General features: G+C 39.6%; 1 protein-coding gene across 1 annotated transcript; it reads left to right on the forward strand.

Moving 5' to 3' along the window:
- The first annotated feature begins 1,770 nt into the window (after nucleotides 1–1,770).
- On the forward strand, nucleotides 1,771–20,404 carry igsf10 (immunoglobulin superfamily, member 10). Its single transcript, XM_066709535.1, has 7 exons — nucleotides 1,771–1,961; nucleotides 3,049–3,325; nucleotides 3,666–3,795; nucleotides 4,378–4,768; nucleotides 5,270–9,967; nucleotides 10,273–11,176; nucleotides 12,348–20,404. The coding sequence occupies exons 2-7, from the start codon at nucleotides 3,123–3,125 to the stop codon at nucleotides 14,254–14,256; spliced, it is 8,235 nt and encodes a 2,744-aa protein (XP_066565632.1). The 5' UTR covers nucleotides 1,771–1,961; nucleotides 3,049–3,122; the 3' UTR covers nucleotides 14,257–20,404.
- The last annotated feature ends 7,514 nt before the right edge of the window (nucleotides 20,405–27,918 follow it).

The following is a 27,918-nucleotide window of genomic DNA, read 5'->3' on the forward strand; positions in this document are numbered from 1 at the left end:
GTAGGATTCGACTGAGATGATCTTTATATGAGCAATCAGTCCAGGTCCAAAATATTTACTATACCTCAAGAACACACACACCAGGAGAAGTACATTAGTATCTAAACAAACATAACTGATAGATCAAGACCAGCATCAGCAGACTTTTTGCAGATAATAAAACTCATGCACTTCACCAGAGTTCTTGCCAGACCTCAAGTGGATTTGGTCTCAATAAAAGGTCTTTCATGGTGACCTATCTACAACTATAAAATAGACCAAAATGTATAGCTAATTACACACAGGCCTCACTTGGTAGAGGAACCAGAGTGTGCCCTGGCATGACCGTATAGAATGGAAGTATTACCCATGAAGGCATCGATAAAACTAAAAACCTTAATTTAATTTGTAGAACACATGCTACAACTTAAGAGGTCTTTGACTTGTAGAGGCTTTACTTAGTCCTGTATGTTTATCTTTGCTGTTGATCTGCTCAATATAAGACAGGCTTCTTCTGCTTAGTAAGTTTAATATGTGCACCCAGCAGTAGTAACCATCCAAATTCTTTCAAGCTGTTCTGTCTCAAAGGAGGCTTATTCCATGTTCAACTAAACACGGGCAATAAAAACAGACTGGTAAATACCATACCTTTCTCTTCAATGGTAATAATGTTGGATATTTAAGTCCTACTTCACAATTTGAACAAAGTAAACACAAAACCATATGAGGCCCTGATTCATTTTAAACCATATGATAAATAACGCACGATTTACAGATAGTTTACGTTATGCCCGCTGTTCAGGACATAGAGATCAGCACCCTGGACAGATCTTGTTCTTAAAAGTAACAGGAAAATCATCAACTGGTGATGTTGACAACAGCGATAAAAAACTTCGCAAACAAATCATACTTAATTTATGTATAATGAGAAAACTGTTGTAAATGAATCATTCTGTTCTTAAGTCAGACTGAGCAACACATCCAAGGAAAAGAAAGATGTATAAGGACTGAAGGCTGTGGGTCACTGTCCATCTGTAGTTTAAAAACCTGAAACTGTATTCCATGTCTTGCCAATCAAAATAAATGTGACCTTGTATTCACATTTAAAGCGGATGCAATTGTTTTGAATAAAAATGTAGTAAAACACAAAACACACATGGAATCCACCTAATGAATGCATTAATTAATTAAAAATAGAACTTTGTAACTTCAGAGGCTTTTTTGTTATTAATTAATTATGTTACTAATTAATTGAACAGTTTTGTTGAGTGGGCCTATACATTAGAATATATTAAGGTACAAGAGCATCAAATACATATAAAGCCTGACATAATTTGGAATATCTATACACACTTCATTTGCTATACCAGTATAAGCAAATTACATACATCTGTTGGCTATATTAGGTCATGTGTGTATTGGAAATGTAGACTAGATTGTCCATGAAAGAGTTAATGACTTAGTTGTGAGGATGGAAAAGGGATGATGAAAGTCTTTTGTTGGTTTGTTTTCAGTACAAACATGAACATGTAAATACTTTCAACTTAGAGCTTAAACAGCAAACAGTAAGAAAGAAAGAAAAAAGAAAGAAAGAAAGAAAAACTAAAAGATTAGAAGGAAATTGACTTAAGTCCTTTACAAACTCAAAGGTGCTGTTATGTTTGGAGAGATGTGTCCTCCGGGCAATGCAGGATGAAGTGGTACATGTGCAATGCCGGAGTGGGTGGGAACTGTAGTTACCAGCAGAAGCCCACTGCACATCCTCCAGCATTCACGCTTGCTTGCACTTCATATACAGTTTCTCACAGTGCTTGCGACTTTAACAGGTGATAATTGTGTTTACGCTGCTTTTGCTTCCATTCAAGGACTTTAACACGCATCCTTCGAGGGAGAGAGACAGTGAGTTAGAAGAAAGAAAGAAAAAAATATATATATATATAAGATGCAACGTCTGTTAGTTTGCCAGCTCTGACGAAACACGAGTAAGTGTGATTATCGGATTATTACATTACTTTTCTGAGATTTACTCAAAAGTCCAGACCTAAATGTAAAGTTAAATTGCTCTGGACGCTCACTGTGCTTTCTGTAAATTGAATAGGTTATATGCTGTATAGGGTATAGCATGGAAATACAACATTTACTTTTCTGTGCTGAAAAGCGCACAATGTGGGAAGGCAAATATTGTAATATATGCAACCACGTTTACTCCAAATTCTTCTTAGGAACTTTGTTCATCCAAAAAAGTTTAACTTTCCTAAACATCCTAGTAGTATTTTGCAGTAAAACAAAATGCATATATTGTGCATTCGTTGTAGTGAATGATTTGATTATTGCTTGATAGTAACATACATATACTGTATAAATAAATCATTTTTAAACTGTGTACGCATGGTGCAAGATTGTATTGCATCTTTGTAAATTTGATCTATTATGATGTAGAATGTACTGATTTATGTAAGATGGTAAGTTCGATTGATTATATGTTAACTTGTATTGTTTTTTATGCATGCATCATTACAATTGCTGTAACCTCGCATTTAAGTAAAATGTTTTTGAAAATGTAATGTTCACCGAAGGTTAACTCTTTAATGACTGGACCGCAGGACGTTTAAAAAAATACAAATACATGTACAAGAATTATCAGATCAAAATGAGTAAATCAAGTAAATCAATATTGCAATTCACTCACTCGCTGAGATTGAGCCTGATCGGAAATATTTGAAATCTCTAGGGAGTCAATGAAAAGCAGATTCCGAGAAAAATATACAAATATTAATAACAGGTTGTTCGTCCCATTTAAAGCATGTCAGTTCGTTTGTTTTTATTTTTTTCAATGATTCCAAGTCTTATTAACCTGAATACAACGGTTGGAGGCAACATATTAATATAAAACTATTATAAAAAAATAATAATAATGTAGAAGTAGGTGTCTTGCGGTATATGTATATATTTCGGTAGAAGTGGTATATGACATTATATGGTACATTATCAATATACTGTAAAGCGTTGTCCTATAGCCATTATGCATGTGATAAATAAATCAGATCCTCATTTGATTCTTTGCTACAGAACTTGATCTCTACATGGAACTGGAACTGGAATAAATACTCTCCTAATGGTGCTGTGAAAGACCTTTCACCAGAATGAAGGTGTTCAGCCCAGGAACTGTATACCTACGGTGGAGGACACTGGCATTTTTATGCTTTTTTGCCAAAATCTTACAGAAAAGCAGTGGCTGTCCAAAGTCATGCGCCTGCTACATTCCCACCGAAGTGCACTGTACCTTCAGATATCTCACAGCTATACCAGGCGAAATTCAGCCAGATGTGGAACGCATTAACTTGGGGTAGGGCTGCCTGTCGTACAATGCTTTCCTTGTAGATCTTTCCCTGCTCAATGAGATTTTAAAAAGAAAAACACAAGCTGTGATTTACTAGCTTTTCAATCATTTCAATCATAATTTCTCATTATTTGTTATAATGATGCGCAGAAAAAATTGGCTTAGCATCTGCTCTGAGCTTCTTCCTCGGGTACAGACAGTGGTTTAAGTAGAAACATGCATTGAAGCTTGAGGTTGGACTTGTCAAGGATTTACTGCCTGAGTTATATGTTATGATATAGTGCAATTATAATATTATTAAATTAATCATACATCAATACATAACACATTCATTCCCTCCTTTCAGGTACAACAGTTTGACTACATTAAAAGAAAATGATTTCACAGGGCTGAAACACCTGGAATTGTTAATGTTGCATAGCAATGCAATACAAACCATAGAAAATAAGGCCTTGGGCGATTTAAAGTCTTTACAGGTAGGTGTTCCCATTTTAATTTCACTACAAGAAAATCTCAATGTTAGCTACACATTAGTCATGCCAGTTCACTTTCTTTAAAACGTTTCAGACCTGTCCTGCCCTGTAATACCATTATCACTCTATTCAGAATATGGTTGTGTGGATCTCAGACAGCTTTGTGAGGCTTATGCATTAGGGCAGAGCATGTCGCTGGACTTCAAATCATGTCTGCAAACTGTAATCCCTTACTGCTTAAAATGTCCCTTATCAACTGTAGAGAAGAGTTTTTTGAATATATGAATACGATTAAAGCAGCTCTCCTACCAGCTACTGGGGTTCGGTTTAAATTAAAATGAATGTATTAAAAAATAATGTATTAATTATATTTTAAACAAACAGGCTTGGGGACATGACCCTTTCTCCTATGCATTATCTATTAAGGAAAATAATTGTGTTCAGCATTTCTACTGTACCTCCAATCCTGCAGAGTTGCATGACTGGGTTAACCAAATTAGAAATAGCTTTCTTACCACTGAATGAGAAACAGCTGAAATCAGTGAAAGGGTGTTCCTTGAATACTGCTGTGCTTTGTCATTCCAGGTTTTGAAGATGAGTTACAACAAAGTTAAAGAAATTAACAAGGAAACATTCCGGGGCCTACAGAGTCTGGTAAGGCTGCACATGGACCACAACAAAATAGAGTTCATTAACCCTGAAGCGTTTTTCGGACTCACTGCACTGAAACTAGTGCACCTTGAGGGGAACTTATTGCAGCAGCTTCACCCAGACACCTTTGTCACCATGCGCTACAGCCAGATCTTTAAAATATCATCCGTCAAAAACATTTTCCTCTCAGACAACTCCTTCAGGAGCCTCCCACCAGAGCTGTTCTCCTATTGCACTGGGCTGGAGAGTGTCTACATGCATGGGAACCCGTGGCAGTGCGACTGCTCCATGCAGTGGTTTGTACAGTGGGCCGAAGAGAACCCAGGTAATTGTATGACAGTTATCAGGATAATATATAATAATAATAATAAAATACCGTTGCCGATTTCTATTTTACATTGGACTTAAATGTGCACCTTTTGTATACAAACAATATAGACCTCTTTTGTTATAGAAATACAAAGTTACAATGCATGCATTTAAAAATGCAATTGTAGATTATCTGTTTACCATTCTCTTTTCACCTATATAATTCCCCTGCAGAGACAGTAGCTATGTGTTAGTGTCCACAAGGGGGCAGGTGAGATGATGTATTTGTGCCTTGTTATATGTACTATGCAGATAATGCTTTCAGTGTGGCTGCTCCTACAGTCCTAAACCAAAGGGTAACATGAAGGATTTGAGCAGGTTCTTCACTTATTCATAATATATACTGTATTTTGTTATTCTGTCAAGGAGGGGGAATGAGTGTGCAATTTTCCAGAAGATTCATGAAATACATACATCAATAAATAAAGGTTCTCTTTTTCGCTCATTTTAATTCCAGGGGTTCTGAAGTGCAAGCGAGACAGGAGGGGTCAGCAGTGTCCTTCCTGTGAATCCCCAGCTGCATCCAGAGGAAAAGATATCGCCCGGCTGCCTCCAGCCACATTGTCCTGCTATCAGCCCTGGATACATCCACATCTCAAACAGAAGAATATCAGCATTGATCAGGGGGAGTTCACTCCTGTTTCCTCCAAGGACTTTATTGCGCCCATTGGGTCCATGGTGCTGAACATGACAGATCAGTCTCAAAATGACGCGAGTGTTATTTGCACAGTTCAAAGGCCAAATGCAATGACAGGTGTGTCATTAGAGGAAAAGGATGACATGCTGATCCTCAGAGCGTCTTTAGCCACGTTCCTGGTCTGCAATATTGACTATGAGCACATCCAGCCACTTTGGAAGATACTGGCCACCTACAGCGACATGCCCATGAGACTGGAGAGAGGGCTACTGCTTACAAAGACACCATCAATGATTTACAAATATCACCAGAAGCAAGCTAGCGAAGAAGAGGATGTCTTCACTGCCATAGAGGCCGAGGTGAAAGCAGACCCCATGTGGCTCATGCAAGGAGAGTTCACCTTACAGCTGGACAGGGCAACTACGACATTCACCACTTTGCACATCAAATACTTCACAGACTTTCAAATGATACTAGAAAATAAAATACCAAAGTCACAGAGATACAGCTGGGCGTTGATCAGGAAAGACAATACCACGAAGACGGAGCACTCAGTTCTGATTGGAGGGACAGCAGAGCTGGAGTGTCAAGTCTCTGGGGAGCCAAAACCCTTGATCGAGTGGATTTTACCAGACGGGAGCAAAGTCCGCGCACCGTATATAAGCGAGGACAGAAGGATTATAATTTTGGATACTGGGAAACTTACTCTAAGAGCAGCAGACAGCTTTGATACAGGGCTATACCGTTGCATAGCCACAAACTACCTTGATGCAGATTTGCTTACCTACAGGATTACAGTTGTAAATCCAGAGGTGGAAGAAACAGATGTAAATGGTGTAAAAATCGCCCAGTCTCTGGGCAGCAGTCTGTATCTTCATTGTGGCTCTGAGGGCAACCCTGACGCTACCATTAACTGGATTTTACCAGACCATTCAGTGTTAGATAAGTCTTTTGGACAAAGAAAACTTTTCCCAAATGGAACCTTAGCCATTGATGGACTTACTGAGAGGGACCGTGGATTTTACATATGTCTAGCAGCCAATCACATGGGGGTGGATTTTTTGTTATCAAGAGTAATGCTTTCAGGTGCCGCCAGGAATAATGTAGCGTTGAAGGAAACAAAGAGGATCCTGTCAGAAGGCGAAGGGTCAGGAAATGAGCCTGACTCCCCCTCAGAGGAAACTGAGGAAAACTACAATGCTCTCTCCCCAGGTGTTTCCAACCGGACCAGACAAGAATCTAGGACTATTACTTCAGACAGACCTTACCCCAGAAGGAGAATAACACAAGGCAGAACCTCTGGTGATTTGACACAAAGAAGAAATGGATTTTCAAGCAATACACGTAGAGTGGGGGGAAGAACTACCTTTGATAAAGCCTTAAGGAAAGTAGATCCACAACAGTGGACCAAAATCATGAAAAAAGCACAGAAACATAAAGCTTCTGAGGGTCAAGGGGAAATCACAACCAACGGGATATTATCAAAAACTAGTTCAGGGCTCTCTGGGGATGGAGAAGAAGCCTCGGGAGATGCCTTGACAGAGGACGACTTTTTGGTAATAGCAATGAGCCCTGCTTCAAGTACTATACAAAATCCAAACCAAGAGACAACCACTCTTTATGTCCAAACATATGCACTGCCAATAGCGTCACCAGCCACCCCTGTCACAATAGGTCACCATGGCAATGCCAACATACTGACTACAAAGCCAACACCATTAACACCTACACTGCACAGTACTGTTACTAGCAGTCCAGGTTTAAATGTAACAGATGAACTTGACAAAAAAACAGACCAGCCTTTGCCCCAGCCTGTTACGCTGAAATTGAGAATAACCGAATCAACAAGTGAAATGCAACCGAAGTTTTCTAGCAACACAACAGATACAGCAGCCAGTGTTGTCCCATTACTTATGACTTCCATGATTGACAAACCTGGGCCTGTGCCAGAGCCTGTAGTTCATACTGCAACGTATCCCAATGGAAAAGCATCATTCACGGCCGTCACAACCTCAGAAGGGGAAAATGATGAAATCCTGTTTCACACCACACAGAAAATCACCTCCCCTCGTCTGCCTTCGGGTTCTACCATAATATCTCACCAGCAGATCCAGATTATCAGAGGAGACACGGCTCACTCAGACAAGGTACGTTCTGGCAAAAAAAGAAAATTTCCCAGTAGGCGAAGAATTATCAGACCAAACAAGATAACAGATATCTCTGCGTATTTGAATAAATTCTCAAAATCTATCAAAAAGCCTGCTGCGCATGACAAAGACAACACCACCATGCCAGCCACCATAGAGCTAACCACAAAGTGTGAGTGCCAGATTACAGACATGCCATTGGGCAGTTCATTAGCAAATCCAGCAGCAACTGAAAGCGATGCAACTAACTCTCACAGAAAGACAAAAGGTAGCATTAGTGTGGTCACACCAACCTCAGGACCCAATATCCAGAGTTCCACTCAACTTAAAACAACTAAACCATGGCCAGTGACTTCAGAGAAAGTATTAGATACCTCCACATCATCTCCACTTACAAGAATTGTCACATCACAGACACAATTTGTAAAAGTCATAACTCAGTCTCCTACAACAGAGCCCATGGCTACTTCCAAGTCAACCACAGGAGCACCAGGCTCTTTCAAAAAGTCTGCCTACCCTCAGGCTGAGCACACAGAAGCTCCCAAGTCAGCTAAAAGCACAAGCAAACCTGACAGATTCTACACAACAACCACTAAAGCCAGCATATCAGCCTCCAAAGTCATCCGAGGTAAAATTCCTTGGCATAGACTTTTTGGGAACAAGCCAAGCCAAAAAGAATTACTTAACAGGTTGCGTAGGCCAGTCAAGCCAATAACCATCACCAAGAGACCCCCTGCCAGAATGACCAGCACCACTGCTCCAGCACAGATATCATCTGTCCTGCCAACAACCAGAGCCCTGGCTTCACCAATTACAAACTTACCAACACTGACCGAAAATAAGGCAGTCATCCAATCATCGGTGACCTCTTCTGATTATTCCTCTGGGTCTGCGTCCACCACTGAGGCTCAGCCAGCTTCAAAAGTCATAATTTCACCTGTGACCGCCAAGCCAAGGGTTAAGGATAAGACTGCAGGCGTAAAGACTCCAACTGCCATGCCCAAGAATGTAGGATTCTTCACTACTACTGAAATTTCTCCCATAATTAAGTCTTTGGCTTCATCAGCGACAACCACGATGGCTGTTACTGATAAGGCCATGTCCACCGTGCAGTTGCCAAGCTCTTCGGGCTTTGCTTCGGGATCTCTTTCAACTACAGAAGAGCCTCTGATCATTCTCCCCCAAATCACTTCAGCAAAGAGCACGTATAATGAAAACAAATCTGAAGTCTCCATGGCAACAACTACAGCTGCAAGAAAGGCATCTGCATCCGGTAGCAACACTAAAACAAGAACAGGAACGTTCAGAAAGCACATGGGACTTCCAAGAAGAAAAGGATTTAGACGGATGAGACCAGGCAAAAAGACCACGACAACCACGCAAACCACAACGGCTCAGATCAAGGAAATGGAAGCTCCTGTTACTTTGAAAGCCACCACACCAGCAACCAAAGCAGTCCAGCCTGTCATTACAAGTGTACTCTCAAAGCCATATCAGCCTGTATTTCCAGTCATTATGCCTTCTGCAGAGGAAGAACATAAAGCTTACAGTACTTTGACTGCAAAACCCACAACCGCAGCTTCTTCAATCAGACATTCCAGAATTGAAACGAGCATTAAATCTGAAGGAAGAGGAAGTGCTGCCACCTCCCCATCCCCTAAAGCAGGATTATTAACACCTGTCCAAACCAAAACAGCAACAGAAAAAGCTGTAGTAGCACCCGTCAAAACTACAACCACAGTTAAGCCCACAACTCCATTTATAACCAAGTCCATATCCACCACTACAAGGCCAGTTACAAGAACAAACCTGAGAGTACCCCCCTCGACTAAACCCATCAGGTTAACAACACAAAGAGCCACTTTTAGTAATGTCACACCCACGGCATTTTCAGCTACTGTGAGAGACAGTAAATCTCAGGATGGCAGTGGCCGCTTCCTATTCAGGCCAAAATCACATAAGCCCACCCGTGCTACATTTACAAAACCAGAGAAACGGACACAATTTACTGTATCGAGCAGCAGGTTCTGGGAGAAACCTAAGTCTGAGGCCACAGCCAAAGGAAAGACTTTGATCCTTGACACCCTGACTATACTTACAGCTGAGCAGGCCTACACTAACTCTCCAGCCCCTTTCAGCTGGGATAAAGATAATACCATCGCTAACAGGTATGACAAACTCCCTGAATTTGAAGCATCAACATCTAACGTGATCGCTATGGAGCCATCGCCCAAGGACCAGCCATCGAAACCCAGAATAGTGGGGGGAAATGCTGCCAGCTTCACAGTGCTTTCCAACTCAGATGCATTCCTGCCCTGCGAAGCTATTGGAAATCCTGCTCCCACATTAAGCTGGATCAAAGTGTCCTCAGGTACAGTATAGTTAGTTGTTTTTGAGCAGAATGTGGTTGGTGGGGAGGGGCAGTGTGTTAGTTATTCAATTAAATGCTATATTGCAGATTCTGAGTTTTCCATAGATAAGCACAAACCATAGATATTAGAACAGTGTGTAATTTTCATAATTTCCTCCTTTTCATATATGTGCTTTCTTATGTCTTATTTTGACATAAGCGGTTGCATTCTACATACATTATTGTCAAAAGTATTACTTTATTCAGTTAGAGAAAACAAGCATCATTTTTGCTGACTACCTTTGTTTATTTTAATTCTCTTCTAGGGACTACTTTGACAATGAAGGCCAAGCGTGGAAACAGATTTGAGATGTTTAAAAACGGAACACTGTCTATTCAGAACGCCAACATTCAGGACCGCGGACAGTACCTCTGTCTCGCAGAAAACCGGCACGGGTCCGACAAGCTCCTGGTCACGCTGTCCGTGGTGGCGTACCCCTCGCGAATCCTGGAGCCGAAAGTGAGAGATATCAAATCCCACTCCGGAAACACGGTAGAAATCAAATGCAAAGCTGAAGGCAGGCCCATTCCTCTCGTGTCTTGGATCCTTGCGAACAAAACTGTGGTCAGGGGATACAGCTCACGCGAGAGCAGAGTGGCAGTGGCAGCAGATGGGACGCTAACCATAAAGGAGGTCTCTGTGTACGACAGAGGTCACTATAAATGTGTAGCCAGCAATCCGGCCGGGGTTGACACCGCTACAGTCCAGCTGCAGGTGGTTGCTGCTCCCCCAGGTATTGTGGAAGACAAAAGGCAGCAAGTCAGGGGAGAAATCGGGCAGCACCTCAAGATGCCCTGTACAGGCAAGGGAAGCCCTCAGCCTACCATTCACTGGGTCCTTTTCGACGGGACTGTGGTGAAGCCTTTGCACTACATCAACCCCAAGGTGTTTGCCTTTCCCAATGGAACGCTGTACATTAAAGACCTGGCAGTGTCCGACAGCGGCAAGTACGAGTGCATCGCCACAAGCTCCACGGGCTCTGAGAGACGAGTGGTGAACTTATTGGTGGAGCAGAAGGAGACGGTGCCCAGAATAGTGACCGCCTCCGACCGCAGGACCGACCTCAATTATGGTGACCAGTTGCAGCTGAATTGCTCGGCGTTTGGAGACCCCAAACCCAGGATTATGTGGAGACTACCTTCGAAAGCTGTTGTGGATCAGTGGCACAGGTAAAGTCCCCTGTATTTTCAATATCTATGACAGTAGGATATTTTATAGAGAAGGATCGTATATGGTAAAGTATTGGTTTATTGTAATTCATTTAGTCATATGGTGCATCTGATTTATCATTGAGTTTGGGAAAAAAATACTAGGAAAATAAGTGATTAATTAGAAAATATTTTGACCCGATTCCTATGGAATAGGAACATTTTTAAGCGACATGCCATGAAAATAAAACTGTTCTCACGCCCTGAGGTACATTTGACATTTTCAAAAACAGTTCCTCTATACTCTTAACAGGACTGGTCACAACACTTTCCCAATGTGTTTTTCTATCAGTTTTACTTAGATGGGAAAACATGAGATAAAGTAGCAGCTGGAAGGGGTATAACAATAACAAAGGCTATATAAAAGGAAAAGTTGATGCTTTTTGACACAGAGACCATTGGATGCCAGTTTTATTTATGGGAGAACCTGAGGTGAGGTACTCAGACACAAACATGAGGATACCGCAGGAACCCTGGCATCCCACAGTTTGAGTTTATAATCCCAGTAATGAACCTGACCTTTTTTTGACGCTTGCAAAATCAAAACCTGTAGACTGCACACTGAGTCTTACATTAATAAATTATCTGTAAGAATCAGTTTGTGGCCTTTGTATATGTCTTTTTTTCATGGAAGACTTCATGGAGGTAAATGAACAACAGCCAATATTTAATAAACTAAATCTATCTGCAATTTATTTAGGATCTAAACATATGATTCAAGATTAATAGATTTTGGCTTAACTTCATTTTTGAATGTATGTATTCTTTACTACTAAAGCCAGTTTAAACAGAGATGGAAATCAGACTTTCTTGAAATTGCAATTTTGAAAGAGTCCAGGTTTCTGGAGCTAAGCCAACATAAGGAGCTGGATATTTCATGCTTATTGCCTTCAGAGTCAAGTTTAAAAGACCATTCAAATTACAGGAATGTTTACATATTTTTTATTTTTTGGTTTCCTCAGTAGAATTTGTTCAAAACCCTGATGGTTGTAAAATATTTTGCCAAACAGTTTTCACCCTGGTATGTTGGCACATCAAAATTAACAGCATACAGTACCCCAGTGAATGATGTTTAGTGCAGTGCATTTTCGAAACATTTTGTTTTGTTTTGTTTTGTTTTGTTTCTCAACAGGATGGGAAACCGGATCCACGTGTTGCTCAATGGCAGTTTGATCATTGATGCCGTGAGTGAAAAGGACGCTGGAGACTACCTCTGCGTTGCCAGGAACAAAATCGGCGATGACTTTCTACTCATGAAAGTAACTGTGTCCATGAAACCAGCAAAGATAGAATACAAGCCCTTCATTAAAAAACAGGTGACGTACGGCAATGACCTGAAAGTGGACTGCAAAGCGTCTGGAGCTCCTGAGCCAGAGATCTCATGGGGCTTGCCTGACGGAACCCTGCTGAACAGTGTTCTGCAGGCCGATGACAATGGGGGCAGGAGCCGGCGCTACGTTCTGTTTGACAACGGAACCCTGTATCTTAATAAGGTTGGGATGTCCGAGGAAGGAGATTACACTTGCTACGCAGAGAACACATTGGGCAAGGACGAGATGAAGGTCCACATCACAGTGGTGACAGCAGCTCCTCGCATCAAGACGCCACAAAATACGTACACCAAAGTGAGCTCGGGGGACAAGGTGATGTTTGACTGCGAGGCCATGGGGGAGCCAAAGCCAAAGATCCTGTGGCTCCTGCCCTCGAATGACATGATTGCAGCTTCCAATGACCGGCATCTGATGCATGTCAACGGCTCCCTGGCCATTAGGAACGTCAAAATAACAGATGCTGGGGAATACGTGTGTGTGGCACGCAATTCTGCTGGGGATGACACCAAGGTTTTCAAATTAGAAGTCAACGGAAATCCACCCACAATAAATGGTTTGTACATGAACAAAACAATAGTGAAGGACACAGCCATAAAACACACCAGGAAATTAATTGACTGCAAGGCTGAAGGGACTCCTACACCTCAGGTCATGTGGATAATGCCAGATAACATTTTCATCACCGCTCCCTACTACGGCAGCAGAATAATAGTTCACAAAAACGGTACACTGGAAATTCGCAACGTCAGGCCTACGGACACGGCCGAGTTCATCTGCGTGGCACGTAACGACGGAGGCGAGACTGTCATGATAGTTCAGCTTGAAGTCACAGACATGCTGAGAAGGCCCATGTTTAAGAATCCATTCAATGAGAAAGTCATAACCAGAACAGGCAAAACCACCATCTTGAATTGCTCAGCTGATGGTCACCCCCTTCCTGAAATAATCTGGCTTCTACCCAATGGGACACGATTTACCAACAGCCAACGGATTTTAAGGTACCAGCTGGGAAACGACGGCACCTTTATCATTTACAACCCCAGCAAGGACGACGCCGGTAAGTACAGGTGCGCTGCCAGGAACACAGTTGGTTACATTGAGAAGCTGATTGTTCTTGAGGTGGGTCAGAAGCCTTACATACTCACCAGGCCAAGAGGCATCATTCGAAGTATCAGTGGAGAGCCGCTATTCCTACACTGCCTCGCTGACGGCAGCCCCCGCCCCAAAATCACCTGGACGGTCCCCGGAGGACACATGCTGTTGAGGCCCCAGATAAATGGGAAGTTCATGCTCCTCGACAACGGGACCCTCGTCATCAGAGAAGCCAGTCTGCATGACAGAGGAAATTACATTTGCGCAGCGAAAAATGATGCAGGGGAGGCCACGGTTACCATCCCTGTGATTATCATTGCCTACCCCCCTCGCATTACCAATGGCCCCCCGCAAAGTGTCCGTGCACGGAAAGGGGTGCCAGTACACCTCAACTGCATGGCCATCGGGATTCCAAAACCCGAAATCACGTGGGAGCTGCCGGACCACTCGGTGCTGTCCACCGCCGGCAAGGGTCGGCCCACGGGCAGTGAACTGCTCCACCCGCAGGGCACCCTGGTCATTCAGAAGCCCACGCATTCCGATACCGGCACCTACAAGTGCATCGCCAGGAATCATCTCGGCACTGACTCTAAAATAACATACATTCAAGTGCTGTAACACAGTTCTCTACAAATGGATCTCTTTTGTTTTGATTGCACATGTTTGGCCATTTTTTTTTATTTTTTTTTTAAATGACCGTTAACAGTTCTTATTTCTGGAACTTATAAACTTCTTAATTCTCACTTTTACAAGCAGTAAGCAGAAACAAACAGCAAAACAAAGAGAAAAAAAGTGGGAGAGAAAGAGAGATTGTACATTGGACTGTGAATTGGCAGAGAATCCAGCAAAGTGATTATTTTTATAGTAAAAATGTTTTGCATTTAAGGCTTCAGGGCAAATGAAGTCTGGAGTGGAATTACATGTGGAAAGACTGCAGGTTTTTAACATCATCAGAGATATTGTTACAGTTCTGGAATGATTGTCTGGAAACATTAATGGTCTTTTAAAGTCCCATAGGAATGTCTCCCAAAGTGCATGTTTCAGATAATATACACAGTAGACTTACTTATGAACAATTTTGGAAAGGCACTGTGGATGTATCAACAGTTACCATTTTTTTCCATATTTTACAGTATTAAACTGCATTATTTGGAGAGGGCTGGATATATTTTCTTACAGATTTTACACTGGAATTACCTTTTATTTTGTAATAGCTAAATACTTCAAACAGAATACACCTATATTAAGAATTATAAGAATAATATTGTCATGTTATTTTTCTTGTATCTTTTCAGTTTCGGCTTCCATACTATGCTGCCATTTTTTTTATAAACATTGTGGTATAGATATAATTATAATATTCTTATTCTATATATTTTAAATATCATTAATAATAATAAAAAACATAAAACAATGTTTTTAAACATTTACATAGTAAAGTGCAATGTACAGTGTTTCTTTCCAAAAATAATATATTTCAAGCGACTGATATGAAGAGCATATATGGGTTCTAATAAATATATTTTTGATACCCTATAAAATTAAACATAATAATAATAATAATAATAATAATAATAATAATAATAATAATAATAATAATATCCCTAATGCATGAAATCAGGTGATTAACCATCACATGTAATGGATATGCTGGTTCATACTGTAGGCCCTATATTAATTCAGATGTTTGTAAGAGCCTTTGACATATTACAGTTGTTTAGGCTGTTGCATTTCTCAAAATCTACAGCTTGTTGCCGTATTCCTACTAGTATTAAAAGCCAAATACGAAACATCACATTTGAGAAAAGTCTAATGATAAGGGCACCAAATTGACAGAGCCATCAACTGGGATATACAGAATATCAAGGCATGCAAAATCTTAAGTGACTTTTTTATTGTATCTGGGAGAGAGTACCTTAAGACAGAGCATCTCCAAATGCTATGGATTGTTAGACATGCTGAATAAATCCCACAACATTAAGATGTGAAAAACAAGCCTGAAAAGTTTCAGTCCACATGTCAAACGTTGAAATTGGAAAGTATCAGGCGCCCCTCGTTACCTTGGTAACATTTACAACATGTCCGGTGCCAAAGTTCAGGTTGTTCTGTTGAGATGAAAGCCAAGCATATGGAAGATCTGTGGATGTCAAGGAGTCGCCTTGTCGAAAGCTCCTGAAAAACCACAACTGGAATTCTAGAATGCTTGTGGTTCTCGGAAGCCTAATGGAATACATCTGTGTGCGCCGTGGCCAGGCACGTTAGCATTTAAACCCTTTGCAGAATTTGGACTCTGAAACGTGTTGGATCAGTTCTCAAAGGGTGAAAGAACAATGTTTCACCACCCATAATGTTTATCTTTCTGGTTGCTCATTATGGACCTCAATAGTCGTTCATCAGCTGCAATACAAATAATTTGAAAGCAGCAGCACTGAGGTTACTTCTAAAATACTGACTCATCAGTTTGGGAAAAGGAGTTTCATAAGATTGAATGCTCCGCTTTGCTTTTTGTGCTCCGAAAACCTTACTTCCTCAGCCCAGTGATGTATTAATGAAATCCATATGCACTATTCTACTTCAATAGGGCCCACTTCATTTCCAGCTTATAGTTTTGGTTTATTTAACTGCCCTTTGACAATTTCTGAGCCCATGTTGTTTCTTATTTAAACCCTGAGCAAATCTGTAGAGAAAAGTCATCTGCCCAAGGGATGCAACAAAATGTAATTTTGTACAATTTAAATAGCCATTTGTGAAATGTTGAGGATTGTTTAATTCATTCATTGTAATTGTTTAAACACCTGGGAATCACAGTTAAATTTCTTACAGTTTTTACTGAAATAATTGCCATTATGCCGAATGCTGTGACCTGCTGTAGGTCCTACTATGTATCCCGAATTGAGTCTTTGAAAAATAAATGCTTCATGAGAATGAGCTGTAGTGCTTACAAAAACAGAAGGAAAGGAAAGAAAAGAAAATCTCCTCTTGTTTGGGTGTTTTCTTTGACCAAATCTTTAACTCCTACCCAGTACTAGCCACATGTGATCCATTAGGGAGACCTGAACCACACTTTCTTTCCAGACGAGTCTTAAATCTTGAAAACAAAACAGATTTGTTTTCCTACCCTTCTGTATTCTTTTTTCCCATTTTAGCCCCAGTGCATACTTAGCATAAAAAAGTATGCATGGCAAGATCATTTGGCTATAAATTAGGAAGCTGGTTTCACACAGCATTTAAATTCTTGTAGACAGCCAGAAAAAGCTCATGTTTGAAATACATTACAAGAGTGGCAACTGAGTGTGATTTAACCAGGGAACAATCAGCTTGATTAAAACAATGTTTGAAATATGCTTTTATAAGCAATTACAAATGCTTATTGTGAGACCATCTATAAGACCCCCTTGTTAGACAGTCATATCCTGACTGCCAAGGGTTAACTTTAAATTTTGGTGTGCAGTAAAAGCCAGTGTAAAGTCAAAAGAGAGAAAGAAAAAGGGAGTAAAGCAATAAAATATATTTGATTAAAAAAAAAATACAGTCATTATACTTAACTGTCATTAAGACCTGAACTGAAAAATATTCTTTCATTTTGTTTTAGTTTTTTCATGCTGTCACATGTTGAAGGCCATTCCTCTGTTACATTGCACCATAGGATAAGAAACAGGCTTCATTATCAAGTATCATTACTGTAGTGAAAGGTTCTCATGTCTTATGAAATGCAAGAGTTGAAAAACACATTTTAAATCAGATTGCCTTGAAGACAGCATTTGTGCAGGTATTTTTCACAAGTATACACACATCCTAACACATCCTAACACTTTTTTTTTGTTTGACACAAATCAAATCAGTTTCCAGTTAAGAAAAACTCAGGATCAGGATGGTTAATCATAAAGCATGATAGATTATTGTTTCTGGAATGCAACTTTATTACATAAACCTGTCCTCCAAATTCCAAATACTGTACCTGTTTTTTTCAGTTAGAACCAAGCCCAGCACCCTGTTTTCTATCAATAATGAGTCTATAGAGTACATACACATATACAGGTGAACAGTTTTCCTCTGTGTATGCCTTATATTGCGCATTTATTTTGCTTTGCCTCACCAATAATAAAAAAAACTAAATATCAGTCTGTTGCAGTGTAAGGCAGTAATCAATTCATTTCAGTGTGGAAACACTATTTTGATTTCTCACAGGGGCCATTTCAGAAATGTAAAGCTAAACACTCAAGGTGTCAGCATTTTGCATACCCACAGTTAAATAACTGTAGTCTGTTTCACTTGTTATTCCAGCCCTCATGTAATGGCAGGCAATAAAAAGACCATGAGGTGGTAGAGTTTGCTGTTTTTGTTGTCTGCCTAGGAAAACAGACCCATTAAATAAGTTATTTTGAAGGCTCCCAAAGAGAGAGATTGAAAATAATAAATAAAAATATATTTAGGCTATAATTTAAATGCACATGGGAAAATACCATGTCCTTTAACATTAATTATTTTGCTGTTCTGTGGTGGTTAGGTCTGCATTCAGTATTAATGAACAATAGAAAAGCACAGCAGATGATCATAAAGCCTGTTTTACCTTAACTCAGTTTTCCTATCACAATGGAGAAAGTGTTCATATGTTACTGTTTTATAAGCAGTTCCGATAAAGTCTCTCCATGGGTTAAATGGGTTTACTGGGGTAACTAATGATAGAGACATCGTACCAGAGACTCATACCAGCAGAGCTGCGATGGACAGTCCAACAAAGGAGGCCACTGTCTTTTTTACCCAAATAAATTGGACGACTCTATTTTTCTAATAAATGCCAGTCAGCTCAAAGCCTGTGGAAAGTTCCTGAATGATAATCATGCAAAGATAGCCATTAAAAATGAACTGCTGAAATACAATTCTGCAACTGCACAGAAATAACCTCTTAAGATAATTTATGATATCAAGTATATGATGGCTTGGTTATCTTAAGGTCTTGCCTATAATTAATATAACAAAGTCAGAGGCAAAGCAAATGTGCAACAGTAGACATTATCTTGGCTTTTTGATATAAATTATGGCTCACTCCAGGACTCACTTACCTCAAACAAACTCTACAGTGGATTTCAAATTTACTGGCAGATATTTATTTATAGAATAAACAAATAAATCTGCCTTTTTTAAAATATGGACATCAGGCAGCAGCTGTTAGCATCTTTAAAAAAATAAAGTGTGGGGAAGATATTCATTTTGCTTTAGAAGGGAGTGAGATGTTGACATCAGGTTTTAATTTTTTCCCAGAAACAGAATCGAGAAATTGTATTGTAATGTCTCATGGATTGTTGCTAAGGAACACAATTTATATGTTATAAACTGAGGAATGCAGGCAGACTTAACTCTTGTTAAAGTTTTTACACATGTGCAAGAACAAATTGAAAAACCTTAACTGGCTTGGCGACAGTATTTTGAGGGATACCTGTGGTCAGGAAGGTGATGTTTTCTGTAGAATAAGAATTAGTTAATTAAACATTTGTACCACTAGCCCATTAAGGATTACATTTCCAAGCCACTTCAGAGAGTGTTTAGCTTCATGGATATTTACAACGGCACCAAACATATGATTTTTCCATTTGCCGTCCCCGGGGTGCTGTAGATAAAACGAGGACGTCGTGTAACTGCACTGTAAAACGACTTTACAATGAACCTCTTTAAATGTCTCCTTTGCCGTAATGAGTAAATATGCTATTTTGGCTTTCCTGGTAGAAACCTTTTAAACTTTGAAATCGGAAAGGAGGATTGCTGAGATATAACGTAATCTATTCCTTTCCAAACAGGCAGACTTCCATCTTGAAATAGAAGTTCAGGTCAAATGAATCTCTAAAAGCAGAAATGAGCCCTGGATGAGATACACAGTGAGTCCTAAGTACGAGAATAAGGGACAAACAGCAATATACGCCTATGAGCTACTGCATGTGAAGAAAATATTGAGATAACCTGCCCCCCACATACACCACCACCACCCAACCCCCCAACTCAGAAGTAGGAGTTTACAGTATATTCTCATAGCATTACCGGCACCCTTTCCATCTGTAGAGTCATACTTTACTGGCAGAACCTCTATGAAGTTTGAAACCCAATTGGGAAAACTGCATTAACACTGTTTGGGGGGGAGTCTAGACATCAAAATCGCCGTTTCCCAGCAGGGTTCACTACTGTGCGTCTTCAGGCTGAGGTTTGTTTATTTTCTATTCACAGGCTGGAAGTAAAAAAGGACTCCTGACTCCATTCCTGAAAGAAGTAAATTCACTGGTTATTATGATTAATGGCACCTCCTTGTCAAACTTGCCCATTTCAAGTTTCCTTTCACAAACGTATTTAAGCATTTAAGTGATTGAGTTCAGATACCACAGCATGCTTTCCTGGCAATGCCCCAGTTTGCTAGTGGCTTTCTTTCAGCATGCCAGAGGAGTGTAGGATCACTGCTAAATATTTAAATTAACCAAGATGAAGGCCCAACCCTGCCAATTAATTTCTAAATGCTTTGAATAAGTGTGCTTTAATGTCTGCCACAAGTTCAGTGTTTGAACTGCGCTGGTAATAAAGAATTTGATCTGGTTGCAACAACCAAGCTGTCAGGCTGATTGATTCTTCATCCTGTCAATTCCAAATGTTGTTGGAAATGGAAATGTTCGAGCATTCCTGGAGCACAGGGGAAACTGTTCATCACGTTGAAACTGCTGGGACATAAATTAAAAGTGAAATTTCTAGAATTGTTTGTTTTAATAAAGCCTTTATGGAAAAATGAGCAGAGCTGTGATTTGGCTTTATTATTTGAATTGCATAAAGGCATGGAAAGCATAGTATTCATGAGATGTATTATTTTGGGAAAATACATTAGTTTCTCGTACTAAATAGCATCTAGAATAACTCAAAAGGTGAAAAGTAGAAAAACATGTAATACCAACATGATGGATTAATCTTATGTTCGAGATGCAAATAAAAGGTTAATGGTTTTTCTTCTTTGCTCTTTGCACTTCAGTGGTTTTACAATCCTCAGCACTTTCGAAATTTCACACTTAATTACTAGATACCACACATCTCTCAGCCAGACACAAGGGAAGATTCATCTTCCAACCACCAAGCTAAAGCTATGTCTCTAACTTTTTCAGATTTTTCAGACAACTGCACCGAGCTGTGTACCAAGAGTTTGAAAATATTCCTACAAGCGCCACACACACAAAACGGCATGCATTACTTACAAGGTCGTGACAGCTTAGGCTGCACCTAACTGGGATGGTTTTTCAAATACCGGCAAATTAATTGTACATCTTTACCCTACTGTGTGTGGATTTGAATGTAATTGTTCCCCTGTTGTTCATTTTTATAGTTTAAATTACAATATATTTGGACAGAAGCCACTGCCTTATGGGAAGTAACAGGACCCAACCAGAACCAACCCCTTCCACCCTTTGCTCCCCTCCGCAAAGAAAAAGTAAAAATCCTAACACATTAAAGAAACCAAACATTTGGTTGTACTTCTAAAGAAATGCTACTGTGCAAATTAATTTCACCAGCAGGGAGTGGGTCAATAAAAATGTGGATCAAAAAAACACACACATCACAATGACTTCTTATGAGCTGCAGATGTCGGACTGAACAGACAGGCAGGTGCTTTTGACATTTTCCACAGGAACATACTGCAATACCTCCAGATGGTATTTCCCTTATTTTAGTTAAAGCAGGTGAAGCAAAGTCCACCTACAGCTAAAGAAAGCCCTGATTCATGGCCACCTTCAAAGCTCCCTGCCTCAGATCCCTACTGTACAGAAGTGTTCACATGCTGTAATTCAAGCGCTGCAAACATTATGTGCAACAATATCTCAATATTGTTGACTGAATAATTTTTTTTTTAAAACATACCTAGAACCCAGTCACTACTGTTTTGTTAAGGCTGTTTGTTAAGATTGATTGAGCTCGGCTGCTTTTGAATTATTTCTGAAGGCTGAGTAACTAATCTTTCTCACTGTTGTAAATGGCACGGTCTACCTGATGTAGATATCGGGTAGTTACAGTTATCATAAGTATTTTTCCAAGAGATTTCCATCAATTAATTGTCTAGACAACTATGATTCATTTAACCTTTACACCAAAATAAGACACTTGTTTTCAACCTGTTTCAGAAGGCCTTAGGTTTTATTTATTTAAAAGTGTTTAAAGTGTTGCTGTTCTTTGAGGTATTTTTAACAGGCAAAGGAGTTTATCATTGGCAACTGACAAGCGGGAAAAGCTGAAGTTAAAGAATTTCAGGGAAGGAAACAGGAAACCAATACCAGGACATCAACGTCTAGAAACACTCCAACCCATAGACTCCCCAGTTGCATACAATAACTCTTGTAAAAAGTCATTGTGCCTGTGTGTCTGAAGTTAATAAAGGAAGCCTTTTATACAGTCAAGGGCAATTGTAGAATGGCTTGCTTTCAGTCAGGATGGATTATTTTATAAAGCTAAGAACATAAAAAAAAAATAAAAAGAAAAGAAAGAAACGGAAAAGAAAAGGAAAGAAAAGGGGGAAAACAGCCAACCTAAAAACATGATGTGATGATGTATATTAGTAATCTAGCTAGCATGCAGTTTTCATTGTTTTATTTAATTTAATTTAGTTTTCTGAATTGATGATGAAAGCTGATCTTTCAGTCTTATTTGGTTAAAAAAGTAGAGCGGAGAAAGGGGACTGCACTGTGTCTCCATCAATTAACACGTCACACTTCATTACACCCATTGGAGCGGGGCAGTTCAAGGGTTCGGCTGTAAAATAAGTCGCAGAGTGGAGGGGAGTGGGTGGAAACAGGACACAAACAAAACCTCTCTCTCTCCTCCGCTTAATGTACATGCCCAGTATACATAATTGCACAGATCCTTTAACAGATCTTACAGGAATATGTTAAAATATGCAAGACATAAAACTAAAACATCACCTCTCAATGTTTCCATTTACTATTTTGAGGAAATTATAACTACAAGTTTAGGAATATGTTTAGTAAATGACAGGGTCTCTTATGTTACCTGTGCTCATGTTCTGCAGCATTACATGTATCAACTTTAAAAAACAAAAATATGGGTAAAATATTGTAACAAATGCAATAATTTGTCAAAGAAATTAACAAGTGATTTGCATGATCAAATATGCTTTCACAAATGTAATATACATTTTTCTAACAATGGGAAAATTACAAGCAGTACAGATTAAATTGTTTTGTAAATGATTGTCATACATTTACTGATTATGTAAATGAGAAATGTATTAAAGTATTTTTAAAATAATACCAGTGTATATGTATGGGGGGATGTATTCGTTTTCAGCTACTTAATCTGACACATACAATGACTTACTGCTGGAGTCTGACAGTTACTCTACAAACTGTTTAATATATTGGGTACATACAGTAAGCATCAAGTCATACCATGCAGAATGTGTGCCAAATACATTTAATATTTCATATATTATAAGGAGAAGGAAATTACTGCACTGAAAACATTTTACAAGATACACACAGCATAAAATATATACAATTACCTATATGTGTACCACAAAATAATGTGCTTCTGGGTCCTTTAAACCCACAGTGTTCAGTGTGATTCCAACCATTCCATTTAGAGAATGAAATTGAAACTGTTCCTAACTTTTGCATTGCATGAAAATTCATAGCACATTTTATAATAGGCCAGATGTTGAAAATTATTCCAAGCATAGAACAGATGCCCATTGAGAATGCAGCACAACCTAATACTGTCTAATATTTCACAGACACACTATGTAAATAAACTGAAATAAAGTAAATGTTTTTCATAGTAAGTTGTATGCCTGCTTTATGGGACATTATTAACATCAGCCATATACCATAGCCTAGCATGTAGAGCTGAAAATGAGACAAGTGCATTATCATAAATAATACCGATTTCATACATTTTAGTAACACATTTGTCAGGTTTCAGCATCTGTCTTCCCCTTATTTTCAATACACAGCTTTGATTTATTGGAGTTACCTAAGCACAATTATCTCCTGAACAATGCACAAATCCGTTTCAAATTCATTCATTATGAATTCAAACTTGTTACTTCACCACATATCTCAATGTGCATTATGAGCAACACAGACAGTAATGTAAATTAGCACCCCATCACATCAGTGTGAGTTTGTAGACCGGGAAGTTTTTACAGTAACCCTGAACATTTTTAAATGCACCTAACCACATGTTGACACAATTTCACAGTCTGGATTCCATGGGCCAGTGGACTCCTGCTTTGCTGCTGATGTTGCTACTACATGGAAGCAGTTCAGACATTTCACAAAATAAGTAGCTTAAAATAAGGTATCCTGCTATCCAGCAATTCATTTGATATGAATGTTTGATATTAAAATGTTTGCTTTACTAGATACAGCAAGCCTCTGAATTCACTATAAATATAACTACTGCAGACACAGCAAAGGAAAGCTAGATTTCAGCTACTAAGCCAACAGGGGGCACCAATGGGAGTTATATTAACCTAAATTTGCAACCTTCAATTTTACAGTTACAAAATAGAAAACATATTTCTATATACGATTTCAGCATATACAAAATCTACATTTTCCTGTTAAGTAGTATGAAATTGAAATAATTGTTGACCATGACACATAATTGTAAAATATGTGCAGTTTTGCAAAATCAATCATGTTCTTGACATATAAAATAAACTTAAAAAAACTTTGCTTTGAATTTTGACACTTTTGCACACACACACACAAACACATATAGACATACAGATATATCTATATAAAAAATTACAGTCCAAGGTCTTTGAAACCACTGGGGGCTCAGTAATAAATGTGAAAGTGGGAGTACTGGAGAAGTTTTATGCTTTCCACATGGAGTAACCAAACACATATTTGTTCAACAATTATGACTTCTATATGTTGCATAAATGTGCCAGCACAAATTACATTGCCTGAGCAATATAAATGATCACCCAGCCATCCTCAGTTTTAAAATGTTTCTCGAAAGAAACATTTGGAAATGCTAATTACAAAAATTCAGCATATGTATTCTTTCAGGTAGTGCTTTGCTTTTTATTGGGGCGATTTGTGTGTATGTTGTGAAGGTCAGTATTTGACCCACTTTAGCTGATCTTTAATAACATTCTAACCTGCACTCTCATTTGGGTCCTGTGTGGGGCAATGACACTGACACAAGGCAAACATGCTGAGGGCGTTAGTCATGGTGTTTTACCCCTCTCAGAAAAATCTGCTGCAAAGGATGCTGGGTAAGCTTTAGTTGTGTAAAAGGACCAAAGGTGAAGCTGAAACAGTCACCAGGGACGGAACTGCCCAAAATGAGGTCAACAGGAAACCACTTAGTTACAGATCAAAATCTAATGAAAGACAAACTATTGATATTTGATCAGCATTGTGAAAAAAGCAGATGTTCCACCATAATTTTGCCCTGCCAAATGATTTTTGCTGTAAGGAATGACATTCCAGGTAGTATTATGTTACTAATTAAAAAGATCCACCAATACATTGTATTGTGTCAATTCAATACCCTGAAAAACATAACTTCGGAGGAAGCATTAAACAAAAAACAAATAGCTTTGACTGACACATCCAAAGGTTGGTTGTTTTGGATATTCTGCAAATCTTTGTACCCTGTAAATGATTTTATATTCAGGACAGTGGGAGATCTGATTATGGATATAAATACCTAATTCTCCTACTCACTCCTACAGCACAATCAGCTTAGCCTACCAATAGTAAATAACTATTTAGTGCTATTTAGTGAAACACCAGTATAGCCTTTAAACTGTAAAGAGGTGATCAAATTTTGCCTTGTCTGCATAATGATGTTGGCAAACAAAATGGAACATTCTTGTTTGGTTTGGTTTACAACTACAATTTGCATGATTTTGTATTAATCTCCTGTGAATGTAGTGAATATGCCAAATATGTTATTTGCCTTATGCAAGACATCTCTTGCATGTACTGGGTTTTATATAACTGAAACAGAATCTGTTGTTTGTTTGTTAGTCAAAAATAAAAATAAATTTTAATACAGAATATGTGGAATAAAATCCAATATTGGGTAGGACTACTACAAAGTTTGACAGTCAGATGTGAATTATATAACCTTCTAAATATAATGACACTTCAAACCTAAAACTCTGGAAAAAATGGAACTTGAATGTGTGGGAGTTTCAATGCTCCTAAGTAAAAGCACGGAGTATGGGGATGTCAGCGGACATTAAGTGGTGCTTACTGTGAGATGCCAGATATCTCTCATGCACATAGAGCAAACAGAAGTGAAAACTCTCTAAAAAAAACTAGAGGTTATGCAGCACTCTGTCATGTCACGCTCAAACCTCAAATTCACTTTTCCTGACAACTCTGACCCCAGTCTGGATTTCACATTGGGGTGCCAATGCCCTTTGAGATCTTATGAGCAAACTGTCCATCTGCTCAGTACTGTGGCCTCTAAGGAGAGTGCAATGAGGGTGGGGGGAGTCTAGAGACTGGAATAATTACTGCCCCAGTTAACAATCACAAAAATCACCATCTTCTGGCATCACTTGATTACTACAATAAGTTCATAACAAAGATCTTCAGCACATACACAAATTGATGGTAAGACTTTAAAATAATAGGCACCAATTTTATATGAATTAATGTATGAATTCCACAGGTATACCAGATAATAACATCATGCACTGAGCTCTGCTGTTGATCACATGCATCTGTCATGGGTGGCAGTGACCACTGAATCCCAATCTAGTCGCACTACGCCACCCCAAATAATCCTCAGGTCTTCCCAGCGACAAGTGATCAATAGCCACTATCTCCAATGGATATGAGGTTACAACAGGCAACAAGGGGGCACCTCTCTCTGGCCATCGCCTAGAGTCTTCCCCCATCCCATACCAAAAGTAGCTCTTCCTTAGAACAGACACGGTATGTAGGCTACTCACGTGACCGGCCGCCTCATGGTATTTCATCCACAGTCCCCTTCCTCGGTTCCGTGGGACGAGGTTCCGTGGACGAGGCTTCTTCTCCCCCAGTGGACCACCCTCGTGTCGGTATACCCCTGCAGACCTTGAGCTCTGTCCACTCTTGTTGGATCCTTTTGGCTTCAGGTAACATGGTCCAAGATACAGCCAAGGGAGGCAATCGTCCTACAGCAAACCACACGCACACCTGCTGAACTGCGTGGTCTTCTTGCTGCCACCGTGCCCACGGAAAATCCTCTTCTGGTTGAGCCTCCTGGGATACGGGCCTGTCTCCAGCTTCCACAGCCTGCACCCGAATTAGCTCTTCTCCAAGGGCCTCCACTGGGAGTCTAGACAAAATGTCTGCATTTTGATTACTCTTGCCCGGCCGGTACTTGATCTCAAAAGTAAAATTCGAAAGCTGGGCCATACAACGTTGCTCTACAGCACCCAGCTGGGCTGTACTAAGATGGACTAGTGGATTATTATCCGTGTACACTACCCCCATGTGCATTCGACTTTAGATACACCTTTAGTTTAATTGTCTTTCAAAAGCTCAGTAAGTTCAGCAGCAAATGTTTCTCCAACCAGCCGTTCTCCTCAAGGACCCACTTCGACCCACGGAGGCTCAGCTCCCACCGGCTGGCACCCTCAAAGCCAGTATATGGTACTCCACAGCCTATCCTGCTGCCTTTGCTGTGGCCCTGCGGTCTCTGCTGGTGCTTAAAAGCTTCCATCTCTTGCTGCCTTTCCACTGCTCTGCCTTCTTCTGGTCAGGGCAGCTTTTATCATTTCTGAGTGGTAACAGGTGAGGTGGCTGCAAGTGAAGGGTGGGGCAATGTTTAGTGAAACGGGTGCGCCGCATTAGCTGTCAGTGTCCCGTGTGTTCAAACTTAAGTGAAAATAAGTGAAAACAATCAATCAATCAATTAGTGATAATAAAGTAATTAGTGAAGAATGGAAATAAATCAAAGAACAATCAAGAATAATATAAGTGCATATGAAAAAAATAAGGAATTATACGGAGCCTTGGCACCTTCTGATGCAGAACTCAGATGAAGGTATGCATGTGTTATTCCTGTGATGTTCCTACATCAATTCATTACAAATTGTAAAATACAATCTAATTGACAATCATCTATGGTACTTATGGAAATCAAATGCATTTCAACATCTGAGAAAAACCCAGATAAACTCAGTGAACTGCAACTTTGCATTCTGAATACTGAATACATTCAAGTAGCAACACTCTTTGATCAATGCCATTCATTATGTATCTAATATACACTCACCTAAAGGATTAT

Source organism: Amia ocellicauda, chromosome 7, assembly GCF_036373705.1.
Source record: "Amia ocellicauda isolate fAmiCal2 chromosome 7, fAmiCal2.hap1, whole genome shotgun sequence".
NCBI lineage: Eukaryota > Metazoa > Chordata > Actinopteri > Amiiformes > Amiidae > Amia > Amia ocellicauda.